At 38.8% G+C, this 25,907-nt stretch overlaps 1 protein-coding gene and 1 long non-coding RNA gene across 23 annotated transcripts in view; one reads left to right on the forward strand and one right to left on the reverse strand.

Annotated features, from left to right (window-relative positions):
- The window catches only part of KIF6 (kinesin family member 6), a 380,711-nt gene that overhangs the window by 286,632 nt on the left and 68,172 nt on the right, over positions 1–25,907 (forward strand). For all 21 annotated transcript variants that reach the window (XM_072833153.1, XM_072833146.1, XM_072833145.1 and 18 more), the window contains one exon: positions 1,073–1,128. In XM_072833153.1, the coding sequence (XP_072689254.1) occupies positions 1,073–1,128 (56 nt within the window). The remainder of the gene's footprint in view (positions 1–1,072; positions 1,129–25,907) is intronic.
- LOC140637075 (uncharacterized) overlaps positions 4,990–25,907 on the reverse strand; it is a 36,192-nt gene continuing 15,274 nt past the window's right edge. For both annotated transcript variants that reach the window (XR_012034310.1, XR_012034309.1), the window contains 3 exons: positions 18,715–18,789; positions 15,057–15,143; positions 4,990–5,133 (listed from right to left, as the gene is read on the reverse strand). This is a non-coding gene — a long non-coding RNA (uncharacterized lncRNA). The remainder of the gene's footprint in view (positions 5,134–15,056; positions 15,144–18,714; positions 18,790–25,907) is intronic.

Here is a 25,907-nt window from a genome sequence, read left to right on the forward strand (position 1 = left end):
AGGCCCACAGTGTATAGAGAACTGGAATGCATGTTTCTCACATAGGCCATATCCTACAGCGCTTCATCACCACAAAGTTGGGCTCTCAACAAGCATCTCAGTCATATTTGTTGGAAAATACATAGAAATCATTAAGAAGACACCAGCACAACCATCTGGCAGACTAGTAGACAGCCATCAAAGACGATGGACAAGTTTCTAATGGCAGGAGGAAGGATTAATACTGCTAAGTGAAAAATAATCAAAGCACAAAATTGTATGCATGGTATGATCTTAACTATAAAAACTGAGTAGAAAAAAAGACTGGATGGAGCTCAAAATGTGCTAGTTTCTGGGGAGGATTATTAGGGATTTTTTTTTCTGTTTTCATATTTTAAAAATGTGATTTAACATCATAAACAAGAGGAATCAGCAACCTTTTTCTGTAAAGGACCAGATAGTAAATATTTTCAGCTTCGCAGGCCACACAGTCTTTGTCACATTTGCTCACCTCTGCCAATGCAATCTGAAAGCAGCCATAGACAATGTATAAATGAATCACAGTGGCTGTGTTCCCATACGACTTCATTTACAGAAGTAGGTGGTGGCCTGAATGTGTTTCAAAGACCAGCCACAGTTTGCCACCCTCTGACCTATTACTTTATAATCAGGGGGAAGAAAAATGTTACTTAAGTTATAGTAGGCATGCATTCTCGACTATAACTGTAGGATCTAGGTGCTATGATTAATAGAGCACAGCAAAGTACAAAAGTCTTACCCTTGCATGATAAAACACTCAAAATTATAAGTACTAAATTATAGAATATGAGAATGAATATTCTGTGCTGGATAGAGAAGTAAAAATTCATGATAGCAGTAATTAATACAAATTTTATCTCTTTTTAAGCCTAATACATGTCATTTATTTAGATTTTCTTTTATGTGTTTCCATAAAGTTTTAAATTTTCTTAGAGAGTTCTCAGGAATTATTATTATTCTATAATAGAGATTATAATCTCTATTATTTTTAAAGACTAATTTGGGATGAACAGAAAACATTAAATTCTCTTCTTCTTCCCCCCTGCCCCCATAGATTTTCTGAAGCAAAGGCCCTAGGAGAAAGTATAAATGAAACAAGGAGCAAAATTGGTAAGCAGATGATATTCTTTGAGCCTCTTTCACAGACCATTTTCCTGGTGAAAATCAGGTCATGATGTCCCTCCAAATAACCATGAAGCCGGGTTTCAAGATGTCCCTGCCAAGGAAGCTGCTTTGTGAGTGCCTTTCCTTGGAAGTTTGTCATCTCTCCTACTATCCATCAGGAAAAGTGTTTTCTTTTGTCTAGAACTTGAACTTTTCATCCTCACGCAGGCCTGAGCTCTAGCATCCCAATGAGAAACTTTTGCTTTTCCCTCCGGTGTTCCTCAACCATAGCTCAACTAGTCATAATGGCAAGATTACAGTGGAGTTTCATATTTTCAAGTGCTATGAAACACTTTTACATCCCCCACCCCACAAAGTTTATACTTAGCATTTCTGACACAGGCATACATTTTTCAGTACCATTCGGTAACCAGTGGGAGGAGGAGAAGGCAAAGGAGCCTCTGTGCCTTCCCGGGCGTAGGCTGCCCAGTAGGACTCTGCCACTTAGGTGAGCGTCCTTGGAAAGATGAGGCCAAGGCAGGAGCAAACCCAATACAAGTATGCTTCATATTTTTGTCAAAGTGAGAAGAAAATGTTTCCTTCTTCCCAAGCTAGAAGACACCCAGAGTCCTATCTTCCAGGCTGAGGCAGCTCTGAAGGCAGAAGTTACCTCCCTGTTCACAGCTGACATCCCGCATTTCCCTTGTCCCCACCCGCCTCCCCTCATAAGTAAGCCACTGGAGTGTCCCCTTTGGCTTTTCCTACAGAATGTGGAAAATTAGAGCAGCTTCAGGCACCCTGTCTCTAAATAGGAGTCTCACATTCACCTCTGCAGCCTGAGGCAGCCGGGCCCTGAGCCATGCCCAGCACCATGCAGAGAATCCCTCTGGTCCCAGGGGTTCTTAACCTAAGATCTAGGAACTCGGATAGGGGGAAAATGAGCCTTTATTTTCACCAACCTCTAACTGCAATTTAGCATACCTTCAGTGATAAATGTAGGCAGGTGACCCCAGTAGGACTAGCAACACCTGTCACCCCTGGAAATTGCAGACATTTTCATTTCACAGCCCATTGTGGCAGATATCATTAAGTATCTTTTATACTTGTCAGTACTTCTAAATTATGATAGTTATTAGACTCACTGTGAGATCTTATTATTTAATGCATTTATATAAAAGCATATAGGTATTTCTGTATCTCAAAAAGTTTTAAAATTTGGTTAACTATTTCAGTATAACTGATTTCTCTTAAAATCCAATGGTTTTTTTTCTTTTTATTCTGTGCACCCTAAAAATCATCATTCTGAGACAAGGCTCATTGCTTCATCAGATTGCCAGAAGGATTCCTGGCAAAAACAAAACAAAACAAAACAAAACAAGAAACAATAAAAAACCCACAAAGATTACAAACTCCTTTCTTGACCTGGATTCCCAAACCCCTAAAACTACATGGGAAAAAAGAAAAAAACCCTGGGTGTTAGGGGTGTGTACATCTTTCTGGAGATAATATCCAAAGTTTGTCTGATTGTCAGAGGGTTCAGTGACCCAAAGCAATAAAGAAATTGGTTCTAGGTCAGTGCCCAGTTGGCAGTGCCATGACTTCAGGGCTAAGGAGCAGCCCAGGGTCATGGTGGCCCACTTGGCTGGGTGGCCTGGAAAGAAGGGAGGGCAGAGAAAGAATGGAGGCCTCACTGTGTCCAGGGCCGACTTGCCAGCCTTGTAGGACTCAAAGGACCCAGTGGTCTGTTTTTATCCCTGGAGGTCTGTTTATAAGAGGGAAAAGAAACTGCTTTTAGAAACAGCTTCTCCCCCAAAAAGTAATTTAAAGTTTTTCTCTTGAAAAATATATAACTCTCTCAACCAAAGTAAAATTATTCATTCCAACACTAATGAAATAGACTCATGATGAAAGAGACCAATGGCCTATAGTAATCCATGTTTTCACTCTGAGTACAGGTTGTTGTCACAGATAGTTCCTAATTCTCCATAGTTTGGGTGCAATATCATATGTTCATGGATCCAGTTTGCCACCTTCTCAGGAGGAGGCAAGTCAGAAGCTGCCCTGTGGCTCTACGGCTGCCCTGCCCAAAGAGCCAGGGTCTGAGTGCATGAGAGCTGTAATTGGTCTCTTGGAGAGAATGATCTAGACACACAAAGAGTCCAGATTTGCTAGCAGAAACCCTGGGCAAGTAAACCTTTGTTTTTTCTAGATCATAACAAGCAGACCTCATACCAATGTTGAGATTCAAGCATTCATTACTACCAAAAAAGTAGCTAGTTTAGTGGTGCTAATAAAGCCAATATCCCTCTTCCTTTACTTTATGCAAAGAGCAGACTAAGATCCATCCCCTGGCCACCCATCTTCCAAATGTATTTTTGATCCCAGGGGGCCCGGTTGAGTTGGATCACTGAGACGGCCTCCTTACTGAACAAGCTGTCCTGGTGCTTGGCCCCAGGAAGTAGCCCATCACCACTGCATGTCCAACACAAGGCTGAGATGAAGAAAGTATAAGGTGGAACTTGTACACACATTTAAATTTAAAATTTCCAAGGCAATCTTGAAGGAAACTGCTTTCAGGAGACTTGTGACCTTTCTAAGTGCAATTTTTCCTAGGGAGAAATTAAATGAAGTGGAATTTTCAGTCCCTAGTGACTGAAATCTTAGACTTAGTGAATCCAAGAGTCAGGAGGTGGGAGCTTGGCAAAGATGTACCATCACATGTGTGGGATTGTGACTCAGCTCCGCTCCCAAACTGTGCCACATCCTGCCTCTGTACCCCGAGGCAGGAATGGGATGCTGTGAAGTGCACATGGAATTGGCCTGCAGAGAGGAAATTAAAACTGTACTTGTGAACTACAGATCAACCAGCCCATGTGATTTAAGTTCAGGTCCCTTCCTGGGTAATTCGTTTTCTCTGACATTGTGATCTAGGACTGTCACTTGAGTTTCATCCTCAAAAATTCCTAAAGGCTAACAACTCACTTATAACCACATCATACCTAATTTTACATGACATAATAAGTCAACCAAAACTTCCATATTATTTCCATTTCTTGTAACAAGCCAACCCAAACTAGGTAGATAAACTCTTGCTGCCTTTTCCGTCCTTCTCTGTACACCATTTACATCAATTCTGATTTCAAATCCATTGAAATCAGAAATGAAAGAAATAGTCAATTTAAAATCTCCCCCCTCAAAAAAAAGTAGTCTTTTGTTTCTGTAGGAAAGCTGTTTTCACTGTATGTATGTGTCCCGTACACAAGAGTGTTAGACTGCTTTTCATCACATGGGCTGTGTATTTAACACCTTCACACATACCCTGCTTCCATTCATCATATCTCTAAAAATGCCATTGAGCCCAAACTAGGGGAAAAGAATTAGACCCAGTTAAAAGCAGTGGCATCAACCAGGCCATTTTTCACTTACTAGAATTTCGGCGTTCGTTCTTCTATGTGAGTGTTCTACTACTGGCAGCATTGTCTTTGGCAACAAGGAACGATGAGGGGCTGTCCTTTGGCATAAGGTCCCCTCCTAGATCAGTCCCAGAACTGGCTGCTCTGGAGTCAAGGGACAGAGCTTAACTCTTCATCTTCCACCGACCCCTCCAGGCCTAAATGAAAACTAACCTCACAACATGCTGCACAGAAGGATTTTCACTAGCGGGCCAATCAGTGATCAATTCAAAAACCACAGGAAAGGTAATGGAAGTAGCTGTTAGCAGGAGGTAAAGGGGAAAAGCAAACACTAGAAAGCTAACAAAACACTCTGAAAGGTTTCTTTCTCCTACTCTAAATTCAAAGGACCCCAACCCCGCGCCCCCGCTTTGAAAAACACTCTTTAATAAAATATTTCTCTTACACATTTGGGTGTTGAGAAATCATTTCTCTGATCCAGGTCTCCATCAACGGGATAAATAGGACAATTTTCAGTAGGGTGCCTTTTCTGTACTGGTGTCTTCCCTTAAGCTTTGCTTCTGGACCTGTTGGTGCATGTTGGCTTCTAGTAGCTTATCTGGGAGTAGGAGAAAGATGAAAATCCAGGTAATTTCACTAGATTATGAAAACCTGAATTAAGTATATTCTTTTGTTACTCTTTGGCACTATCTCCAAGTAACAGCCACCCCAAAGACATCTTCCGCCACGTACTGAGCACTGACTGTGCTGTGTCAAGAACTTGACATATGCTATCTCATTTAATCCTTGCAAAGAAGAGCCATGACCTGTACAGGGGGCAGGGAGGCAGGGTTATTACCATGTGTCATAGATTCTAGATCATGATTTTTAGTCTTCACACTTCTGAAATCAAGATACATTTGGCCATTTTTTCACACTTTACGAACCTCTGGAATGAAAATTAGTCTTAACATTGAACATAATCTAGATTCTATGAAATAGGGAATCATCATTATTTTGAAGATTTTAAAAAATGCCGTGTTAGTGAGGTTCCCTCTATGTGAACAAGTTGAAATTAAATTCCATTTCTGCCCAACTCCAAAACTTTTCAATACAGTTTATGATCTCCATAAATTCGGATTTATCTGACTTTGACATTGTCTTCTGAGTTTAAGATTTTACTCAGCTGTCCCTCAGGTCTTGTGAATCTTTAGCCCTTATCTGGTGTGCCCAGCAAAAGGCTCAAACTATACCCTAGCTCATGCACACACAGCCCAAGAGGATGAAAAGAGTCTTTGTCACATGACTAATGACAGGTCACCTTGTGCCTATTGGGGCTCAATTGCAGGGGACAGTGGGGCCTGAAACCCAGCCTGCTCTTGCTCTCATTTCCATATGCATCAGCTCAGGGCTGCATGTGTCCTTAGAAAGGTATGACTTTTTCTGGTTTGCAGAAAGATATGCTATGGATTTGCAGTAGCCCTGGTAGGATTCAGTGCCCCACATGGGTTTCAACCATCATCTTCCTTGGTTTAGAAAATAGAATAGTGGGGTTGTATTTTCAGGCTCCATACAATTCCAATGGAATGGGTTTAGTGATGCTTCAGAAAACATGAGAGAGTTCAAAGCATTAACTTCTATGAGGTTTAGTAGGAATGGATGTCATGAAGTACTTAGCTTCATGCAAACAGGCTCCAGTAAGCACTAGAGAAACCCTGATTAAGGGCAAGCGTAGAAGTCATTAGTGACCACAAGACAGAAATGTGTTACCTTCAAGTGGAAAAATACTATATTCTCAAAACTAAGTTTGGCTATAAGTGTAGAAGGAAATTTACTATCTCATGTAACCTGCAGGTCCAAGGAGTACAATTGGCTTTGCATGTACCCTTCTCTCCCTCCTCCTCTTCCTCTTCCTCCTTTTCCTCCTCCCCCTCCCCCTACCTTCCATCTCTCAGGGCTATTTGACTAAGTTCCCTGATGGCCTCACCCCATCTAGTGACAAGGTACCTCTGAAAGTTCTCAATTTACATGGTTTTGGAATTCATAATTCCAGTAAATGTGATCTTTCCAGCAATGTTGGCAAAAAGTCCCTGGAGGGAGAATGCTTAGCCTGGCTTAGATCATGTGTCCATCTCTAAAGCAATCCCTCCATCCAAGTGGAACGAAATACTTTGATTGGCTGAGCCTAAAGGCTATGCCCATTCCTCAGGCAGCAGCTTAACCTGCCTGAACCACGTAAACTGAACAAGATTTGTAAGGAATTGAAGAGTTATCTTTCTCCAAAGGAAGAAATGCTGGACACAGAACAAGCAAGTTCACTGCAGACCTTTCAGAAATTCTTCTGTGGCTTGAAACAGAAAGTCAGGAGCATCTGGGTGGCTCAGTGGTTGGGCATCTGCCTTCGGCTCAGGTCGTGATCCCGGGGTCCTGGGATCAAGTCCCGCATCAAGTTCCCCGCAGGGAGCCTGCTTCTCGCTCTGCCTATGTCTCTGCCTCTCTCTGTGTCTCTCATGAATAAATAAATAAAATCTTAAAAAAAAGAAACAAAGTCATCTATAAAGGAATGAATTGTAGATCCTATGAGAAATGATAACAGTTAAAGTAATTTATCCTATAAAACAGAGAGCTTGTGCATGGGAAATATAAAAATCGGTTTTAAGTATCAGTGCTTCTGCTGTAATGACCGAAGTGCAGAATTACATGCTAAAAAATAATCAGACTTGTGAGAAACTTGAGATTGGGATGACCTCTCAAAACCTATGTAACTTCATAACTAGAGCTCTAACAGAACCAATTACAATCCTAATAAAAACAGTGATATAAGTAGAAGGAAATGTTACATTCCTCCTACATGGGGAGACACTATCTAAAACACCAGATTTCTTTTCCAATTTGAGGCTTCGTGAGAGAAGAGGGCATAAGGAAGAGCTGAGGCACTGAAGTGTGGAAACATGAAGGACATGCACAAAGATGAGAAGAGCCACATGATAAGAAAGAAGCCCTTTCTTCTATGAAAGAGCACTGACCACTCCCTACCCGGAGAAGGAATGCAGGGAGAAGGGAATGTGTACAGTCCTGTGCTGCTCTACGGCCGACTAGGCTCAGCTCCACAAGCTTTCTATGTGGTGACTTTTTCTTGGTGGTGCAACAACTTTAACTTGCTAGAGAAAAAAAATCCTTCATGAGCAAATGAGCCTGCTGCATGACACTGGTTTCTGCCCAAGGAATATAGTCTGAAGCGAGCTGACAGTATATGACTTAATGTCATACAGAGGGACCAACAAATTGTAATTCCATCTTTAAAGAGTTTCAAAAAGGAGAAAGTGGGACACCTGGATGGCTCAGTGATTGAGCATCTGCCTTTGACACAGGGTGTGATCCTGGGGTCCTGGATCAAGTCCCACATTGGGCTCCCTGCAGGGAGCCTGCTTCTCCCTCTGCCTGTGTCTCTGCCTCTCTCTGTGTGCCTCTCATGAATAAATAAATAAAATCTTTTTTTAAAAAAAAGGATAAAGTAATTTTCAGTTGTATTGCAAATACAGTTAATCACATGAAAAGATATTGTGTCCAAAAGGTAATGAAATGGTTAGAGATTCTAGGAATCTTTAAAAGCAGGATAGATAGACATCTTTCTGAGATGACTCAGGGCATGTAGAAACAAAAAAGGCAAAGCTGACTTCTTGAGGTCCCTTCTGTAACAATCTATAATGCTGAAACTCCAAGACATGCAGCAATATGAGTGACAGCCTATAACCAGCATGACTGATGTCTTCACAGAGTTGATTGAGTGCTCTGCTGTCATAGTTTAGAGATCAAACAAACAAAAATGATCTGAGCAAGCCAGAGGGCTGTAGAGTATATTAACTGACAAGAGGGAACACTAATAATCGTCATGTATAAAAAAGAAAGCCATGATCTGCTTGGAATGACAGCCAACGAAGATGGATGGCTGCTTTCCCGAAGTCCTACCTTAGCATACGAACCAGGGTCTGGGATCTGGCCTTGTCTGGGTGGATTCAGGAGAGCCATACCAATCAAACTCACTGTAAACTGGAGAAGCAAGTTTTAAATTTACCATGGAGGATGTTCCTTTATAGACTTAAACTACCTCCATATGGGGCATCTTCTCTTAGAAAACAAAGTAGATTCATTGTTGGAAGGCTGGCAAATAGCCCTAGACACAAAGAGAATCAAAACAAAGACAAGGGCTTTGAGAGACAGGGTCTCACAGGGGTGGTGACGGCTCACAGGGTGTCTACTGCCCAGAAGAGCAAATGCCCCTAACAGCAATTAGAGTCAGTCTCCAGGCCAACCAGCCCCTTCTGTGCAAAAGAACCTGTTCTCCAGAAAACATAAACACCATTCATTAGGGTTTCTACTTACTGTAATTATTGCCCATTCCTGCCTCTCAAGGATGAAGCTCATATCACTCTGAATTGGGCTTTGAGTCACAGAAACAATCACTTTTAGTTTGGCTCTTTCAATTTTCAGAAATAGAAACCCAGTTGAGCTAGCTCAGGCTTAGGATGCAAGAATTTCATCAATATACAGTAATAAGGTCTGAGACCCCTCCAAGCTGAAATGGAAACCAGAGCCAGGACCAGGGGGATGGCAGGAACCAGTGTAGCTCTGGAGCCCAGTGCACCTTCCCCACGCCTCCCTCAGAGCCTCCTGCCACCTCTATGCATGCTTGCTCCTGCAACCTGTTACTCCTGCTGACCGTAGGCCTTTGCCCCTGCCTTTATTCTGCCGCAGCTATACCTGAGAGCCTCCTTTAACACTCTATCCCCAAGGTTAATGAGCTAATCATTTGCTTATTTCTTCGCTCAGAGTTATGAGAGAGAGAACTTGAGTGACCCACTCTATTCTTTCTTGGCCTCGAGGACAGCACCTGCTGGCCAGCTTAAAACTGTGTTGAGGTCAGAAACCCACTCCTGGTCCAGGCAGCCGGGGAGGAAAAGTGGTCTCATTTTTCAGAAAGAGGCCACCTCGACAGCAGGGGAGGTTTGCCTTTTAAAAGAATAATGGGTATTGCTGGGGTAGCGATTGACATCCTGTATCCTCTTGGCTTTAGCTTACAGAGAGCTCTAATGATTTTTGTTCATTCAACTCTTATAAAGTTCTAGCAATTCTTTCATTTCCATGGTCTAAAGGAAGCAGCACACCATTTCGCCTGTGTTTTGCCAACAGTACTAGTGACTAATCTTTGTAAAGTGCATTATAATATATAGGGTTCTATTTTGTTATTTTTATATAGTCAAATCCATTGATCTTTTCTTTTATGACTTCCTTTATTGCTTTTGTGCTTAGAAAGGGTCATTGGAACAATAATAATGATGGGTTGTTCATTGCTGAGTATTTGTTTAAAGCTTTCTAAATTTTCTTTAGTTTTTTATTGTCTATTTTTCCCACTCAACTCATTTAGGCTTTATTGTGGAATATGGCATCAGTTGAGGCCCTGAGTAGAATCTTTTGCAAAGAACCAATCTTCCCAACACCTATTTGGTTTAATGAAATGCCTTAAAATAAAATTTCTTCCCCTCATACGAGAGTCATTTCAGACTTTCAGAAGGCAGCTGATGCATCTAATCTCATCAGAGCAGTGATGTACATCCTTGACATGATAATTTTCATACAAGTATTTCAAAAGTGACTTTGCCAGCAGATATGATTATCTGGATATCTGAGTAACCCTGCAGAAGAGTGCCAACTTTTATGTAAACCAGGAAGGTCACGGATGGGGAATGACAGGCGTGTATCTGTAAAAGGGTAATCTCTGCAGGCTGAGGGTCCTTTCCGCACTCTGTGAATAGGAGGCTTTTTTTAAACTTTTTATTTAAATTCGTGCTCGCTTCGGCAGCACATATACTAAACTTTTTATTTAAATTCAATTTAGTTACATTTAATGTATTGTTTCAAGGGTGAATTTAGTGATTCATCAGTTGCATATAATGCCCAGTGCTCATTACTTCAAGTGCCCTCCTTAATGCCCATCACCCCATTGCCCTTTCCCCCCCACCTCCCCTCCAGCAAACCCCAAATTGTTCCCTGAAGTTCAGTGTCTATAGGTCTATCTCCCTCTCTGTTTTCGTCTCATTTTCCTTTTCCTTTCCTTCCCCTATGTTCATCTGCTTTGTTTCTTAAACTCTACATATAAGTGAAATTATATGGTATTTGTCTTTCTCTGACTGCTTATTTTACTTAGCATAATACCCTCTGCTTCCATCCACATCATTGCATATGGCAAGATTTCATTCTTTTTGATGGCTGAATAATATTCCACTGTGTGTGCGGACACAAGTGCGTGTGTGTGTGTGTGTCTGCATATTGCATCTTATTTATCCATTCATCTATCAGTGGACATCTATCTAGGCTCTTTGAAGGAGGCTGTCTTCAAACCCAGAACCAGCTGGGTCACTGTACTGATTTGCCAGAGAAAGATTTGTTGTTTCACCTCTAAGGAGAGAAAGTGAATTTCATTATCTTATATCAATTAAACAAGAGGAATAATTAAACCTGGCTTAGAAGTAGGTAGGGTCTTTGTCAATTATGCTGTACAGAGAAGAGCTGAAACTAGCAGAGGATTTATTGTGTCTACTGCCAGCCACCCTGAAATCACTGATGAGCTCCCTGCCGAAAACCAGCAAGAGCTTTCAAAATCAGAGGGCACACAAGGGTGGGACTGTCCCTCCCCTACAGTGGTCATTCTGTTCAAGGTGGAGATAGCTTGGGTTTGCTGTTGGCTTCTTAGAGTAGCCCGACCCTGTGGACCAGCCCCACCCCCTAACACATAGTCTGCACCACAACTTACCCAAGCCAGACTAAAAATACGCATGTGCAGCTCCATGCCAAGATGTGTTAGTTAAAGCCCAGACCTGTAGAGGAGGGGATCAGATACCATTCAAAGACATTTATCCATCCTCAGAGACTCAGCACTCCCCTTCCAGCAGGTAGATGTCAGCTCTTGAACAAAATTTAAAAAGCAGAGATGCTCCCGAGCATGCTCAGGCTGCATCACCAGTCAAGCATATCCTGAACAAAAGCCCAGCCCCAGCAGTTTGTGTGGGGAAAATAGTAACAACAGGACTCTGGGCACCTGCCTGAGCAAACTGGAAGGGCAGCCACAGGCAGAGTGAGCCGGAGTGCCAATGGGATTCCCTGAAGTTTGATATCCATGTTTGGACAGATTGGGGTTGCCTGAAAGGACTGGGAGTAAACAGAGCAGCTCAAGGCCAGCCATTGAGTGTCCAAGCACAGAATTTGGGCTACCAAGAATCAAAGAGGTGAAGTCCCCACCATGTTAATCATAAGAACTAACTTTGATAGACATACAAGTATTAACCTATTATTTAATAAAGATGAAGAAGCTGGAGCCAGGGAGGTTAAACATGCTAATTAATGCATTGCTTAGTCAGGGGTAGAGCCAGATCTGGAACCAGTTTCTGTTGGGCTCCAAGGTCAATGCCCTTGGATGGCAGGAAAATTCACAACTCAACTATGAACAAAGGTGTTAGGCTCCTGTTGTATCAGTACCCAGGAAGGGCACATGTTCTCTCTGAGTTCAAGTTGATGATAAAAAGAAGGAAAAGGAACCAGTGAAGGAAGCTTTTACCCCCTCTTTCCTTCCAGCAGTATAATAAAGGAAGGAGGCAGAGAGATTGGCACGAGGTAGAGAAGGGCTAAGCTAGCGAAGGAAGGGCAGGCCTACCTTCCTAGGCTGTCTCCCCTGATATGCAGTTAGAAAGTTGTAAATTCTTTGGAGATTTAGTTTCTGACTCTTTTTAATTGTACATGTGATTCATGGGTGCAGTTTCACTGTAGAATGTTCAAAAACTACATGAAGATACATATCAAAATCTGACAGCCCTCTTAATTTCTTCTCCACAATACCAACTATTCCCCCTCCCCAGAGAGGGGTAACCACTTCCAACAATTTGATGCGTGTTCTTCCATCCTCTTTTGTGCATTTTTAGATAGATGATAGATAGATAGATAGATAGATAGATAGATAGATAGATAGATAGATGATAGATGATAGATAGATGATAGATAGATAGATAGATACTACATACACACACAAACACACACACACACACACACACACACACACACAGCCAGTCAGCAGACACATATGAAGATACCCTGTTTTGTTGCATAAATGAGGCCATAATGTACATGTTACTCTGCACCTTGCTTTTCTCATATAACAGTGAGTGTGGGTCAACTACTCACCATTTTTGATGGGGCTACTTGTAAATACGAATAAACTATCATCTATTTAACTACTCCTTTGTAACAGCCATTTCACTTTTTTCCCAATTTCTTTCTGTCACAAGCAATGCATGCATTTTTGTGTACAAATGTGAGTGTTTCTTTGAGTTAGATGCTTCAAAGAAGAATTGGGGAAAACAACAGTGGATGTGTGTTTTTAATTTTAATGAGGACTCCCAGTTGCCTTCCCAAAAGGGTTTCATTAGTTTGTATGCCCATCAATGTGTGACAGTACCCATTCCTCTGCCCCATTGCTTATCCATGATAATATCAGTCATTTTAGGTTTTGCCAGTTGGAGAGCAAAAAATGGTATTTTATTATTGTCTTAATTTGCATTTCCCTGACAGCTGGTGGAATTGAATGCTTTTTCATGTGTCTCATATCTTCTGCCCATTGGCTGGTTGAATTGCTCTTTTTGATTTGTAGGAACTCTTTGTGTCCTCTGGATATTGGGCCTTTGTCTATGGAGTCTGTAGCAGATGTTTTCTTCCAGTCTGCCACTTGTTTTAATTTTCTCTTAAGATTTTTGGAAGAACTCTAGGACAGTTGCTTTTCCTTAAGTTTTAAAAATTGCCTCAGATAAGACTGGTTTTTCCTCTCTTCTTTATTGGAAACTGTCTATAACTGGGAGTTATCCACCCTGCCTCACCATACATAGGCTGTCATCTGGCTATCTGTCACCCTGCCTCCCCATTGCACTGCCCCCAAAGAAGATAATCCAGGGTAACTCACCAAAACACATATGGGCCAAAACTGGATATGACCATTTCAGATCATTTGTCTTGTAGCCCCTGGACACTACATGAGGACATGACTTCTGCCTCCAGAATGTTAGACCTTTTACCAGACCACAAGTCTGGTGATTTTATTGCTGAAGACATAAGCTTTGTAATGAGGCGAACGAAGACTGATTTTATTAAATTATTCTTCATTGAAGTTATCTTTAACGATGCCTGAATATTTTAAAAATTTCATTGTATTTTGCAAAACAACTTATTAACATATGGTGAGATGATGGTGAAGTCCAGAAAACCTCCTAATAAATAATTAGAATGTAGGGTCCTTGGGTACTCCCTTATGTTGGAAGACAAAAGCACAGTTAAGGAGTGACTCCAGAGATGGGTAATGTACCAAGTCAACTTAATAGACAAAGGATATCAAAGACATATAGTTTATTTTTCACCTATAGCAATAACCTAAAGCAAGAGCAGGTCTATATTTGAAAGTTATGAAAAGATATACTCCTGCATAAGTAAATACCCAGTGTCGTAAAAATGAACAAAATATGTCATGGGGATGAGGCATGAGTGTTTAGCTATACTTTACTCCCAGTGAGATAACTAGAACAAAACCTTTATTAGCTCCCATGACAGAGGCAGTGTCATATGCAAAAAGGGGTCTAACACCTGGGAGGCCATAAACCATCTCTATGGGGGGCAGAGCTGAATTAGAGAGGCATTTGGCCTAACAGGCACTAATCAGTGTGTGATGGGGACTCCCTAAGCAGGCAGTCCTCAACAAGACAGTAATGGCAATACCTTTCTGCTTTTGTCACTTAGGAGGGGGAGGATGGATTGCAACAGAGGAAGGAGTTCAGAGTCAGGGTTGAGTCAGACTGCTGCCAAAGCCACAAAGCTGTTCAAATGCCAAAGAACAATCCATGGGCGCTGATTCTAAACAAGAAATACACTGGGGGACTGTTTGGTGGTAAGGAAAATAGCAGGTTTGGCAATAGTCTGCCAATAGGAAGTTGGCCACCATTATATTAGAATTCCAGGTAATAAGTGGTAAAGATTGCATTATAAAGATTCATATTCCTAAACCACAGCTCCAGCCTATCTCTCTCCTCCTCACTCCCACTCATAAACCTCTGAGGCCTACAAAAATGCTCATGCCCCTTAATCTAACATTCATATTCTTTCTCCATGTTAACATAACTATATTAACATTCACTTACTTATATGGGGGATTGGGTTGCTTGTCTTGCAAAAAAAAATAATAAAAAAGATAAAAATAAACATGTACAATTTCTCTATATCCTGCTTTTCACTGCATCATGAATTTCATTTATATCAATTTCATATATGGCTATATCGTATTCCTTTTAATGACTGCATAATATTCTATGGAATGGTTGTAGTGTAATATATTCCATCATTTTCCAGCTGACAAGTATTTGCTTTATTTCCATTTTTCTGACACATCAAATATGCTGCAGTATGCACATGTATCTTTATATACTGGTGCTTCTACTTCTAAAGAAACTTTACCTGTAAAGGACCAGAGTGTAAATATTTTAGGCGTTGTGGGCTTCATAAGGTCTTTGTTGCATATTCTTCTTATTCTTTTTCAGAGTCCTATAAAAATTTAAAAAAACATTCTTAGTTCTCAGTCCAAAGCCATAGAAAACCAGACCACAGAACAGATTGGCCTGCCAGCCCCAGTTTGCCAGTCTTTGGAATAAAAGTCCAAGGAGTAAGATTTCTTCCTAAGTATATTATATTTTTTGCTGCTTTTGTGAATGGAATATTTTTTTCTATTTCCAGGGGTAGAAAAATCTATTTTAAAAAAATATTTTCCTATACCTAGTCATCTTACCACATTCTCTTTTTAATTTTAATGGGCTTTTTCTTGCTATAATTTCTTGGGTCTTCCTGAAATGCAGTCATGTTCATCACAAAAGAAAATTTGTTTTCCAATATTTACACTCAGTATTTTATTTTCTCATCTTACTGTATTCATTAGAGCCTCTGAATCGTTATTAGCTCATAACATTAATAGCCTCTCTGATCTTGTTCCTGAGTTAAATGAAAACGGCTTAAGATTACATAATTTTGAATGACAAAAGACATAATATGAACACAGTAAGGATTGTGTACATCACCCTATTCGGGCTGTTAAAGTTTCTGTAATGTGGATTTGAGACAAGATAGATCTATAGTGCTCCAGAGGCAGGAGAGGTAATGGAGAGATTCTGTGTTTGAGAATTGGTCTGGTGGGTGGGCCCAAAGATCATGTAAGCATAACTGTCTGAGGAGTGATAAAGAATTAAATGCAATATAAATAAAATTGGCTGGGGTGCCTGGGTGGTGGCTCAGTCAGTTAAGCATCTGCCTTTGGCTCAAGTCATGATCCCAGGGTCCTGAGGTTGAGCCTCACGTCAGGCTTTCTGCTCTGCTTCTCCCTCTCCCTCTGCCTGCGACTCCCTCTGCTTGTGGGAGTGCTCTCTCTCCCTCTCTTCGTCTCTGTCAAATAAATAAATAAAATCTATTAATTAATTAATTAATTAAATTGGCTAATGAACTGGGTGAAGGAGGGAGATAGTGTCTGTCTGTCCATAGGATGAGATAGAGAAATGCAGCAAATGTTATAGATGAGACTTTTTAGACCTAACTGTACAACTGGCCGGTGAGATGGACATTTACCTATAATAAAAGTTAGTATTAGATTCCAGTTCCTAGGAAGGTAAAGTAATCACACTCTATCTTGTCTTTCTCACTGGAAGCAACTGTAAACCATAGACACAATGCATGGAGCAGCTAGCTAAAAACTGGGAAAAATAAGTGATAGCAGGCAACTTAGGGAAGTAGACCAGAATTCAAAGTACCATCAAGTCACCACCCCCAGAAAATCTCTGGTGGCAGTGACAGCAGAAGCAGACAAACAGAAACCTAAAACTCGGATGGAGAGAGACTCCTTTGCTTAAACTATGGGAGCTGTGGTACCAAAACATGAGGAGACTCCCCAGTGCTTTGTCCTGTCTCCATCCTTCTACCACTTGGTCTCAAATGTAGACATAGTCATTAGAATTACATGGCGGAATTGAGGAGTCCACAAGTGGACCTCAAGGAGTCATAATGTGTTAGGTAGAGCCCAGAGAGGAAGAAGATCAAGACAGTGACTTCATAAAGTTGTTTACATACAGACCTTACTTTCAAGCTGAGCGTGCATGAATCCAGATAGCACACCAAAGGCTTTGACAATCCTGCTATGACGTAGGCCAACACCCAGGTCCTATACTGGCCCCTGAGCGGCACATACATGGGCCAAATCTGAATAGCATGGCAAAGCCTTCAAAAACAGAGCTGACACTGGAACCACAGCCCAAAGAAGACTATTGGAATTTATGACCTGACCCTAACAAGGCTGATTTTCTGCTAAAACAAAGAAACAACGACTACAAAAAACACCCAGTGATCTTCTTAGAATTTAAACAAGACCCTGAAAATGTTCGGGATGTGATTGAAAATTACCTGGCATAAGAAGAACCAAAAACTTTTAGCTCAAAAGAGAAAACACAATCAATCAATGGAGACCAACCCCCAACTGGATAGTGTTAGAATTAAAAGTCAAAGACATAAAGCAGCTTCTAAAACCGTGTTTCAGGAATTAAGGAAGACACTGCCCGCCCCCCCCAACCCCCCGGAAACAAATGGAAAGACAAGAAGTCTCAATAAAAATACAGAAAATATAAAAAGAACCAAATGGAGACTTAATAAATGAAAAATAAAATAACCAATGGATGCAAGAAAAGAATGGAGAAGAGGGAGGATTTAGCAAACTTAAAGGAAGAACATAGAAATTATCTAATCTGAAAAACACAGAAAAATACTTTCAAAAAAAATGAACATATCAATTGATTGTGATGGGAGAGTGGAATCTGAGGGGCTACAGTCACATCTAGTCAGTGGTGAGCACTGAAGCCAACAGCAAGGTTTTGTGGATAGTGTGGGGTTTGAAGAAGCAAAGCAGGAAGTATAGGGGTTTAATATTGAGGGGAAAAGAGAAAAATCATTCAGCATTTTGAAGAGAAGGAAGAATCAAAGAAATAATTTGTTACAGAGAGATTTTTGCATGTGTAGCTTAAGTTTTCCCACACCACAGCAGCCTGAGACAAATTGACTCACATTTGGTTTTCACCCCTACTTTTTATTCTGGAATCCCCAGACCACTGAGAGTATTCCCCTCCATTAATTTTAAGAGTCCATAGAAAGCACTTCACATTTGTAAATGACCAAGGTCTCTCCTCCTACATAATGGCAGCCTGCTATCCTCTTCTCCTGCAGTGACCTCTTGGGTGCCATCTGCTGCCTGAGTCAAATGAGAATGCCCCTCCTCTATCTTCCGGAGTTAGTATCTACAAGGCCAGTATAAATGTTTCCATTGCTTCTCGAAACTGCTGTTTCTACTTCTGGTGTGACCTCTTGGTACTCTGAAAGGGCAGCTTCTGATGCCACTGCCACCACGTTGATATCCTAGGGCCCCAGAAATTTTAATGGTACCCCTGTTGTTTAACACTTGTAAATAAAAAACAGAAAAGATATCCTTGCCAAACTGAATATTCATACCATAATCTTAATCTTGTAAACATTTATTGAATGCAAAACATGAGACAATGTGCCAACTGCTGGGGATAAAAAGATGAATTGCAAATAAAATGCATTAGAAGACTATCCAAATTAAAAGAATTGAACTATGGTTAAAACAAACAGAATTAAATGTGATAAGAATAAATGTAAAGTTCTGCTTTTATTATTAAGAAGTCAAAGTCATAAAAAGTATCCAGATTGGAAAGGAAGTAGTAAAGCTATCTTTATTCATGGATAAAATGATCTTATATATAGAAAATTCTAAGGCATTCACTAAGAAAAAAAAACTATTAGAACTAATAGAGTTCATCAAGGCTGCAGGGTACAAGATTATGTACAAAATTCAAATTGTATTTCTATACACTTTGCAAGGAACAGAGAAAAATTAAGAAACTAATTCATCAACCAGAATAAAATATTAGGAACAAATTTAACAAAAGAAGTATAAAACTTATATTCTCAAGACTATAAAATATTGTTGAAAGAAATTAAACATCTAAATAAATAGCCTGTGTTTATGAATCAGAAAACTTAATATTGTTAAGATGGTAATACCCACCAGATTGATCTTCAGAAGTAACACAATCTCTATCAGAATCCCAGCAGGCTTCTTTGTAGAAATGACAAGCTCATCCTAAAATTTGTATGGAAATGCAAGGGATGAAGTTAGCCAAAACAATCTTAAAAAGGAAAAACAAAGTTGGATATATATATATAAGAAATAGTGAAAGGAATTATAAGAGAAAGGAGGGGAACTGAGTGGGAAAAATTAGAAAGGGAGACAAAACATGAGAGACTTCTAACTCTGGAAAACGAACAAAGGGAAGTGGACAGGGGGTTGGGGTAACTGGGTGATGGGCACTGAGGAGGGCATTTGATGGGATGAGCACTGGGTGTTATACTACATGTTGGTAAATCTGAACTTCAGTAAAAACAAAACAAAACAAAAATAAGCACAGACAACAACAACAATAAAAACCAAAGTTGGAGGATTCACATTTCCCAATTTCAAACTTATTACACTAATCAAGACAATGTAGAACTGCTATAATGATAAGACATAAAGACCAATGGAATAGAATTGAAAGTCCAGAAATACACCTATGTATCTATGGTCAATTGATTCTCAACAATGATACTCGAACCATTAAATGAGGGAGGAGGGATAGTCATTTCAACAAATGGCACTGGGACAAGTGGATATTCACATTACAAAGAATGAAGTTAGAACCCTACCTCACACCATATGGAAAAAATAGCTCATAATAGATCAAAGGTTAAAATTTTAAAATTCTGAAAAGAAAACATAGGGTTAAATCTCCATGATCTTGGATTTGGCAATGGTTTTGAGATATGACATGAAAAACATAAGCAGAAAAAGAGAAAATAGATAAATTGGACTTCACCAGCATTCAAAACTTTTGTGCTTGAAAGGATACCACCAAGAAAGTAAAAAGACAATGTACAGAATAGGAGAAAATATTTGCAAATGATATATCTGAGAAAGGTCTGGTATCCAGAATGTAAAAAAAATACTTTAACTCAACAATAAAAAGTCAAATAACCCAGCTAATAAATGGGCATTGGATTTGGATAAACATTTCTCCAGAGAAGATATATGAATGACCAATAAGTAGATGAAGATACTCAGCATCATTAGCGGTCAGGAAAAAGCAAATCAAAACTATAATGAGATGCCACATCATACTCCCTATGACCTCTTTTCTCCAAAAGTCAAGTGTTGGAGAGGATGTAGAGGAATTGGAACTCTGGTATGCTGCTGGTGAGAATGCAAAATTGAGTAGTCACTTTAGAAAACATTCTGGCAGTTCCTCAAAAAGGTAAACACAGAGTGACCACATGACCCAGAAATTCCATTCCCAGGTGTATACCCAAAGGAATTGAAAACATATGTTCACATAAAAACTTGTGCACAAATGTTCACGGCACCATTCTCTACAATAGCTGAAAGTGGAAACAACCCAAATGTCCGTCAATTGATGAATATATAAACAAATTCTACTCTATCCATATAATGAAATATTATTCAAAAAGGCATAAATCACTGATATATGCTACAACATGAATGAGCCTGGAAAACATTATGCTTGGCGAAAGATGCCAGTCACAAAAGATCACATATGATTCTGTTGATATGACATGCCCAAAATAGGCAAAGCTATAAAGAAGGAAAGTAGATTAGTGATGGACTAGGTCCAGAGGGCTGGGGGACCATGAGGTATTAACTAAAGGGTGCAGTATTTCCTCTTGTCATGATGGACATGTTCTAAAATTAATTGTGGAGAGAGTTGCACAATTGTGACTATACCAAAATTCATTGGACTATACCCTTCAAATGGGTGAATTTTTTGCTATGTAAATTATATCTCAATAAAACTGTTTCCGAAAAAAAAAGAAAATGCAAAAGTAGGGAGAAGTATCAGGATTATCAGGAGAAGCAACTCCCTGTGTAGAAGGGCCAGGGAATCTCAATTGGCTGCCAGCTTTGAGTCAGCAGGATCATGTGATGGCTGTCAGCAAAGCCAATGTGATCCTGGGCAGGTGGAGAGACAGTATCCAAAACATGGCAGTAGTGACATTCTCACCCATTGGAGTGTCTTGGTTGGGTCACCTCTGACATGGCAGGTTCATTCTGGACCTTATTCTTGTTTTTTTCTTTTTTTCTTTTATTTAAATTCAGTTAATTAACATATAATGTATTATTGGTTTCAGAGGTAGGGGTCAGTGATTTATCAGTCTTATACCCAGACACCCAATTCTTAAAGATTGTTAATGAACATGCCCCATGGAGCTAAGTGGGGAACCTGCCTTCCCATTTCTTATAGTGTGGAAGGCAGAAAGACTTAATAAAGCAATGATAAGAAAGGATGGTGATAATTACAGGGGAAGAAAGTCTAAAGAGAGTAGTTAAAAGAAAATTAAAAACAAAGAGAAACATACTGTCCTCAAATAAGTGGAGGAATAACAAATGAAAATGTTAAGACTTACCCTTTGCCAATTCAGTTCAAAAAAATGTGGTGCACCTACTACATAGAAGGCAGCCTTCTATAAAGTATATTCCGGGGAAAAATCCATAAACAAGGAGTTCTCTGATCAGAAAGCTTGAGAGATGCTAAATGGTCTACCCTCCCCTTTAAAGAGTAATAATGTGCATAGATTTACTCAAAGTCTCTCTGGGAAATCTCCTCATACAACTGTTTTTGTTTAATCCATCATTTTTCAGGCTTGTTTGGTCACTGCACTGCCCCAGCCCTTTTATACACATAAACCCTTTAACATACCAGAGATTCACTGCTCCTTGCAGTTGATAAGGTTTCTATGTCCCACTCAAAATGATAAAGCATTAATTCTAAGTATACTTTGAAAAGTGAAGTATTCATAATGTAACCCCTAAGCAATCACTTAAAAAACTATTCATAGAAGTATAATCAAAAATTGAATCAATAAATTAAGATAGAATTCTAAAAACACTCAAATTAAAAGAAGATAGGAAAGGAAAAAGAGAATGAAAAACAGAGAACAAACAAAACAAGAAAATGGTATACCTAAATTTAAACACACCAATAATTACATTAAATATAAACAGTGTAGACATACCAATTGAAAGGGAGAAAATGGCAAAGTATTTTAAAAGACATCCAACCATATGCTATTTACAAGAACCCTACTTTAAATATAATAATAAGATAGATTAAAGTAAGGGATGGAAAAGTATATGCCATCCAAACACTAATCAAAAGAAATCTTGCATGGCTATACTAAATTCAGGTCAAATACAAAGCAAAGAAATTACTTAGAATTAATTACAAAGAAAAAGAAGAACATGATATAGGCTAAAAAGGACAACTCTCCAAGAAGTCCTAGCAATTCTAAATGTGTATATATTAAAAACAGAACTTCAAAATACATGAAGCAAAAACTGTACAACTGAGAGTTGGACAAATTCACAGTTATGGTCGGAGATGTCAATACTCTTCTCTCAGTAATCAGTAGAACAAATAGACTTAAAATTAACAAGGATAGAGAATAACTGAACAGCTTGATAACCAACCAGATATAAATAACATTTATGGAACACAGTACCCCAAAATAGTACAATATACATTGTTTTCAGTTGTGCGTATAGTATTCACCAAAACAGACCACAGTCTAGGTTATAAAACAAACATTAACAAAATTAAAAGAAGTGAAATAATACTAACATGTGTCTTCTTACAGTAATGGAGTTAAACCAGAAATCAGTAACAGAAGATAATGGAAAACTTTTGAAAGCTTGGAAATTAAACACTTCCCCCCAAAACCCTGTAAATCAAAAATAAATTCACAAGAGAAATTAGAAATATTTTCAACTGATGGAAAATGAAAATAAAACACATAGATATTTGTGGGTTATAGTTGAAGCAGTACTTAGGAGAAAATTTATAGCATTAAACACATATATTGGCAAAAAAAATCTAAGTCAACAACCTTAGCTACCACTTTAAGAAACTAGAACAAAATAATTCAAAAGCAAGCAGAAGACAGGAAATAATAAAAATAAGAGCAACAATCAATGAAAAGAGAAAAACAAGAAAATCAATGAAACCAAAACTGGTTCTGTGAAAACATCAGTAACATTGATAAACATCTACCTAGATTGGCAAAGAAAGAAACAGACACAAATAGCCAATAACAAGAAGGAAAGAGGGGTATCATTACATTATTGAAAGGTTAAGGGAATATCGCAAACAATCCATACAAATTTCACAATTGAGACAAAATGGACAAATTCTTTGAAAGCCACAAACTATCAAAACTCACACAAGGGAAGTTAGTTTACTAAATACTTCTGCATCTATTTTAAAAATTGAATTCATAGTTAAAGGTCTTCCAAAAGGAAATATTCTAGCCCAGATAGCTTCACTATAGAATTCCACCAAATATTTAAAAAAATAAATAATACCAATTCCACACAATCTTTTCCAGAAAATACAAGGAGTATTTCCCAACATGTTTTATGGGGACAGTATTATCTTAATACCGGATCAGACAAAAACATCACAAGGAAGCTATACACTAATATCCCCTATAGATATATATTAAAAATACCAGCATATCAAATCCAGCAATACGTAAAAAAAAAATGCAGCCAAATGAGGTTTACCTCAGGAAGACAATTCTGATGTATTCAAAAATCAATCAGTATAAGCTACCATATTACCAAGCTAAGGAAGGAAAAACACATGATCATACCAATTGAAGCAGAAAAATATTTTATAAAATTTAACATTCATTCACAATAAAAAGTCTAGAAACTAGAAATAAAAGGGACTTTCCTCAACCTGATGAAAGGCAACCTCAAAAACTCATGGCTAACATCATACTTACTGGTGGATGACAACACTTTTCTCTCTAAAACTGGCAACAATTGAGATTGTTAACTCTTACCACTCCTATTTAACACAATATCAAAAGTTCTAGCCAGTGCAATTAAACAAGAAAAATATTAAGAAGGCATAAAATTTGAAAAGAAATAACAAAACTGTCCCTATTCACACATGACATATTTGTCTATTTAGATAATCCCAACTATCTATGAGACTTCTAAGAAGCAATAAAGGGGTTTATTTAGCAAGGTTGCGTGATACAAGGTCTATGTACAAAAGTTAATCGTACTTTATATACTAATCATGAATAATTGACAACCAAAACTAAATATTTCTCATTTCATACTTTAAAATATATACTTACATAACACATATATTAGTTAATACATAACTTATAGAGGTTAAAAATTAAAGAAATAGATATAAAACTAGTAAAACATATGGAAGGAAAGCTACCAAACTCTAACAAAAGGAGTCAAAAAAAAACCTAAGTAAATGGAGACATGCTGTGTTCATAAATTAAAAGAGTCCATACAGAGAAGATGTCAATTCTCCTTAACTCATCTTTAGATTTAATACAATTCTGATCAAATCCCAGTAGGACTGTTGGTGGTTACAGAGAAGGTGATTCTAAAACTTACACGAAAAGGCTATGAAATTAGAATAGTCGGAGCAACTTTATAAAAATATAATGATGGAGACTCGCAACACCCAATTTTGAGACTTACTAGAAGCTACTGTAATCAAGACAACTTTGATATTAGCAAATAGATCGACATGCAGATCAATGGAACAGGTTAGAAAGTACAAAAACTGACCCACACGTTGAAGGCCCCTGATTTTCAATAAAGGTGCCAGTGCAAGAGGGAAGAATCATCTTTTTGACAACCAGTGTTAGTACAATCGGATATCCATAGGCAAAACAATAACCTATTCTCCTACCACATACAAAATTTAAGACAAAATAGAGATCTGAATGTAAAATGTAAAACAATGAAATTTTGGAAGAAAACATTAGACAAGCTTTCCATGACCAGGGTTCTTAGATATCATACCAAAAGCATAGTTCACAAAAGAAAAAAAAAAGGTAATTAGCTGCATTTATCATCATTAAAACTTTTGCTCCATGAAGGATGCTGTTGAGAGAATAAAAAGACAAGTGACAGACTGGTAGAAAATATTTTCAAATACCACATCTGATGAAGGACTTATATTCGGAATATAATAAATAATTAAAACTCCAAAAATTTAATACTTGGAAAACAAGTAAATTTTTAAAGATTTAATTATTTATTAGAGAGAGAGAGAGAATGGGAGTAAGGGCAGAAGGAGAGAGAGAATCTCCAGCAGATCCCCTGCTGAGCACAGAGCCTGACACTGGGCTTCATCTCACCGACCTGAGATAAAAGTCTGACACTTAACTGACTGAGCCACCCAGGTGCCCCACAGCTCACTTATTTTTAAAAAAGGAGTCATGGGGGCTCAAGTGTCCGGTGTACAGACGCTTCACTCAAGAGGATGTACAGATGTTGAATGAGCACATGCAAAGATGTTCCACATCATTGGCCATTAGAGAGATATAATTTAAAACAATGCTGAGATATCACTATACCCCCTATTAAAATAGCTTAATTTTTTTTTTTTTCTAAACTGACAATACCAAATTCTAGCAAGGGTATGGAGCAACTAGAACCTATGTATTGCCGGTGAGGATACAAAACGCTACAGAAGCTTTGGAAAACAATTGGCAATTTCTTATAAAGTTAAACATAGACATATCATACAAACCAATATTTAGCCTAGAGAAGTAATAATTTATGTTATCATTTTTTAAAAAATTATTTATTTATTTATTCATGAGGGACACAGAGAGACAGAGACAGAGACACAGGCAGAAGGAGAAGCAGGCTCCATGCAGGGAGCCCGATGTGGAACTCGATTCCAGACCCCGGGATCACACCCTGAGCCAAAGGCAGGCGTCCCTATGTTATCATTTGTTAACCTCAGAAACATTGTGCCAAGTAAATGAAGCCAGTCTCATAAAGCTATACAGTCTCTGGGCAGGAACCAGGGGCTTTTGGGGGCAATAGAACTTGAGGGAATCCTGACTGCAATAGTGGTTATACAAATCCATGTATGTGTTAAATCTCATAGAGCTGCCCAGGAGCACAAATGCACACACACACCCCAAGTCAATTTTACTGTGTTAATTTAATATAAAAATAAAACTGTGAGTCAGCCAAAGAAAGAAGACAGGAAGCAATATTAAACAACGTACCTCAGCTATCATCTTGAAATGAATCTTAGGTAGAGAACAGAATTTTTTTTTCTAGAGGAAGGAGGTCTTAGGCAATTGTGGGTGAGT

This window comes from Canis lupus, chromosome 7 (assembly GCF_048164855.1).
Source record: "Canis lupus baileyi chromosome 7, mCanLup2.hap1, whole genome shotgun sequence".
Lineage (NCBI taxonomy): Eukaryota > Metazoa > Chordata > Mammalia > Carnivora > Canidae > Canis > Canis lupus.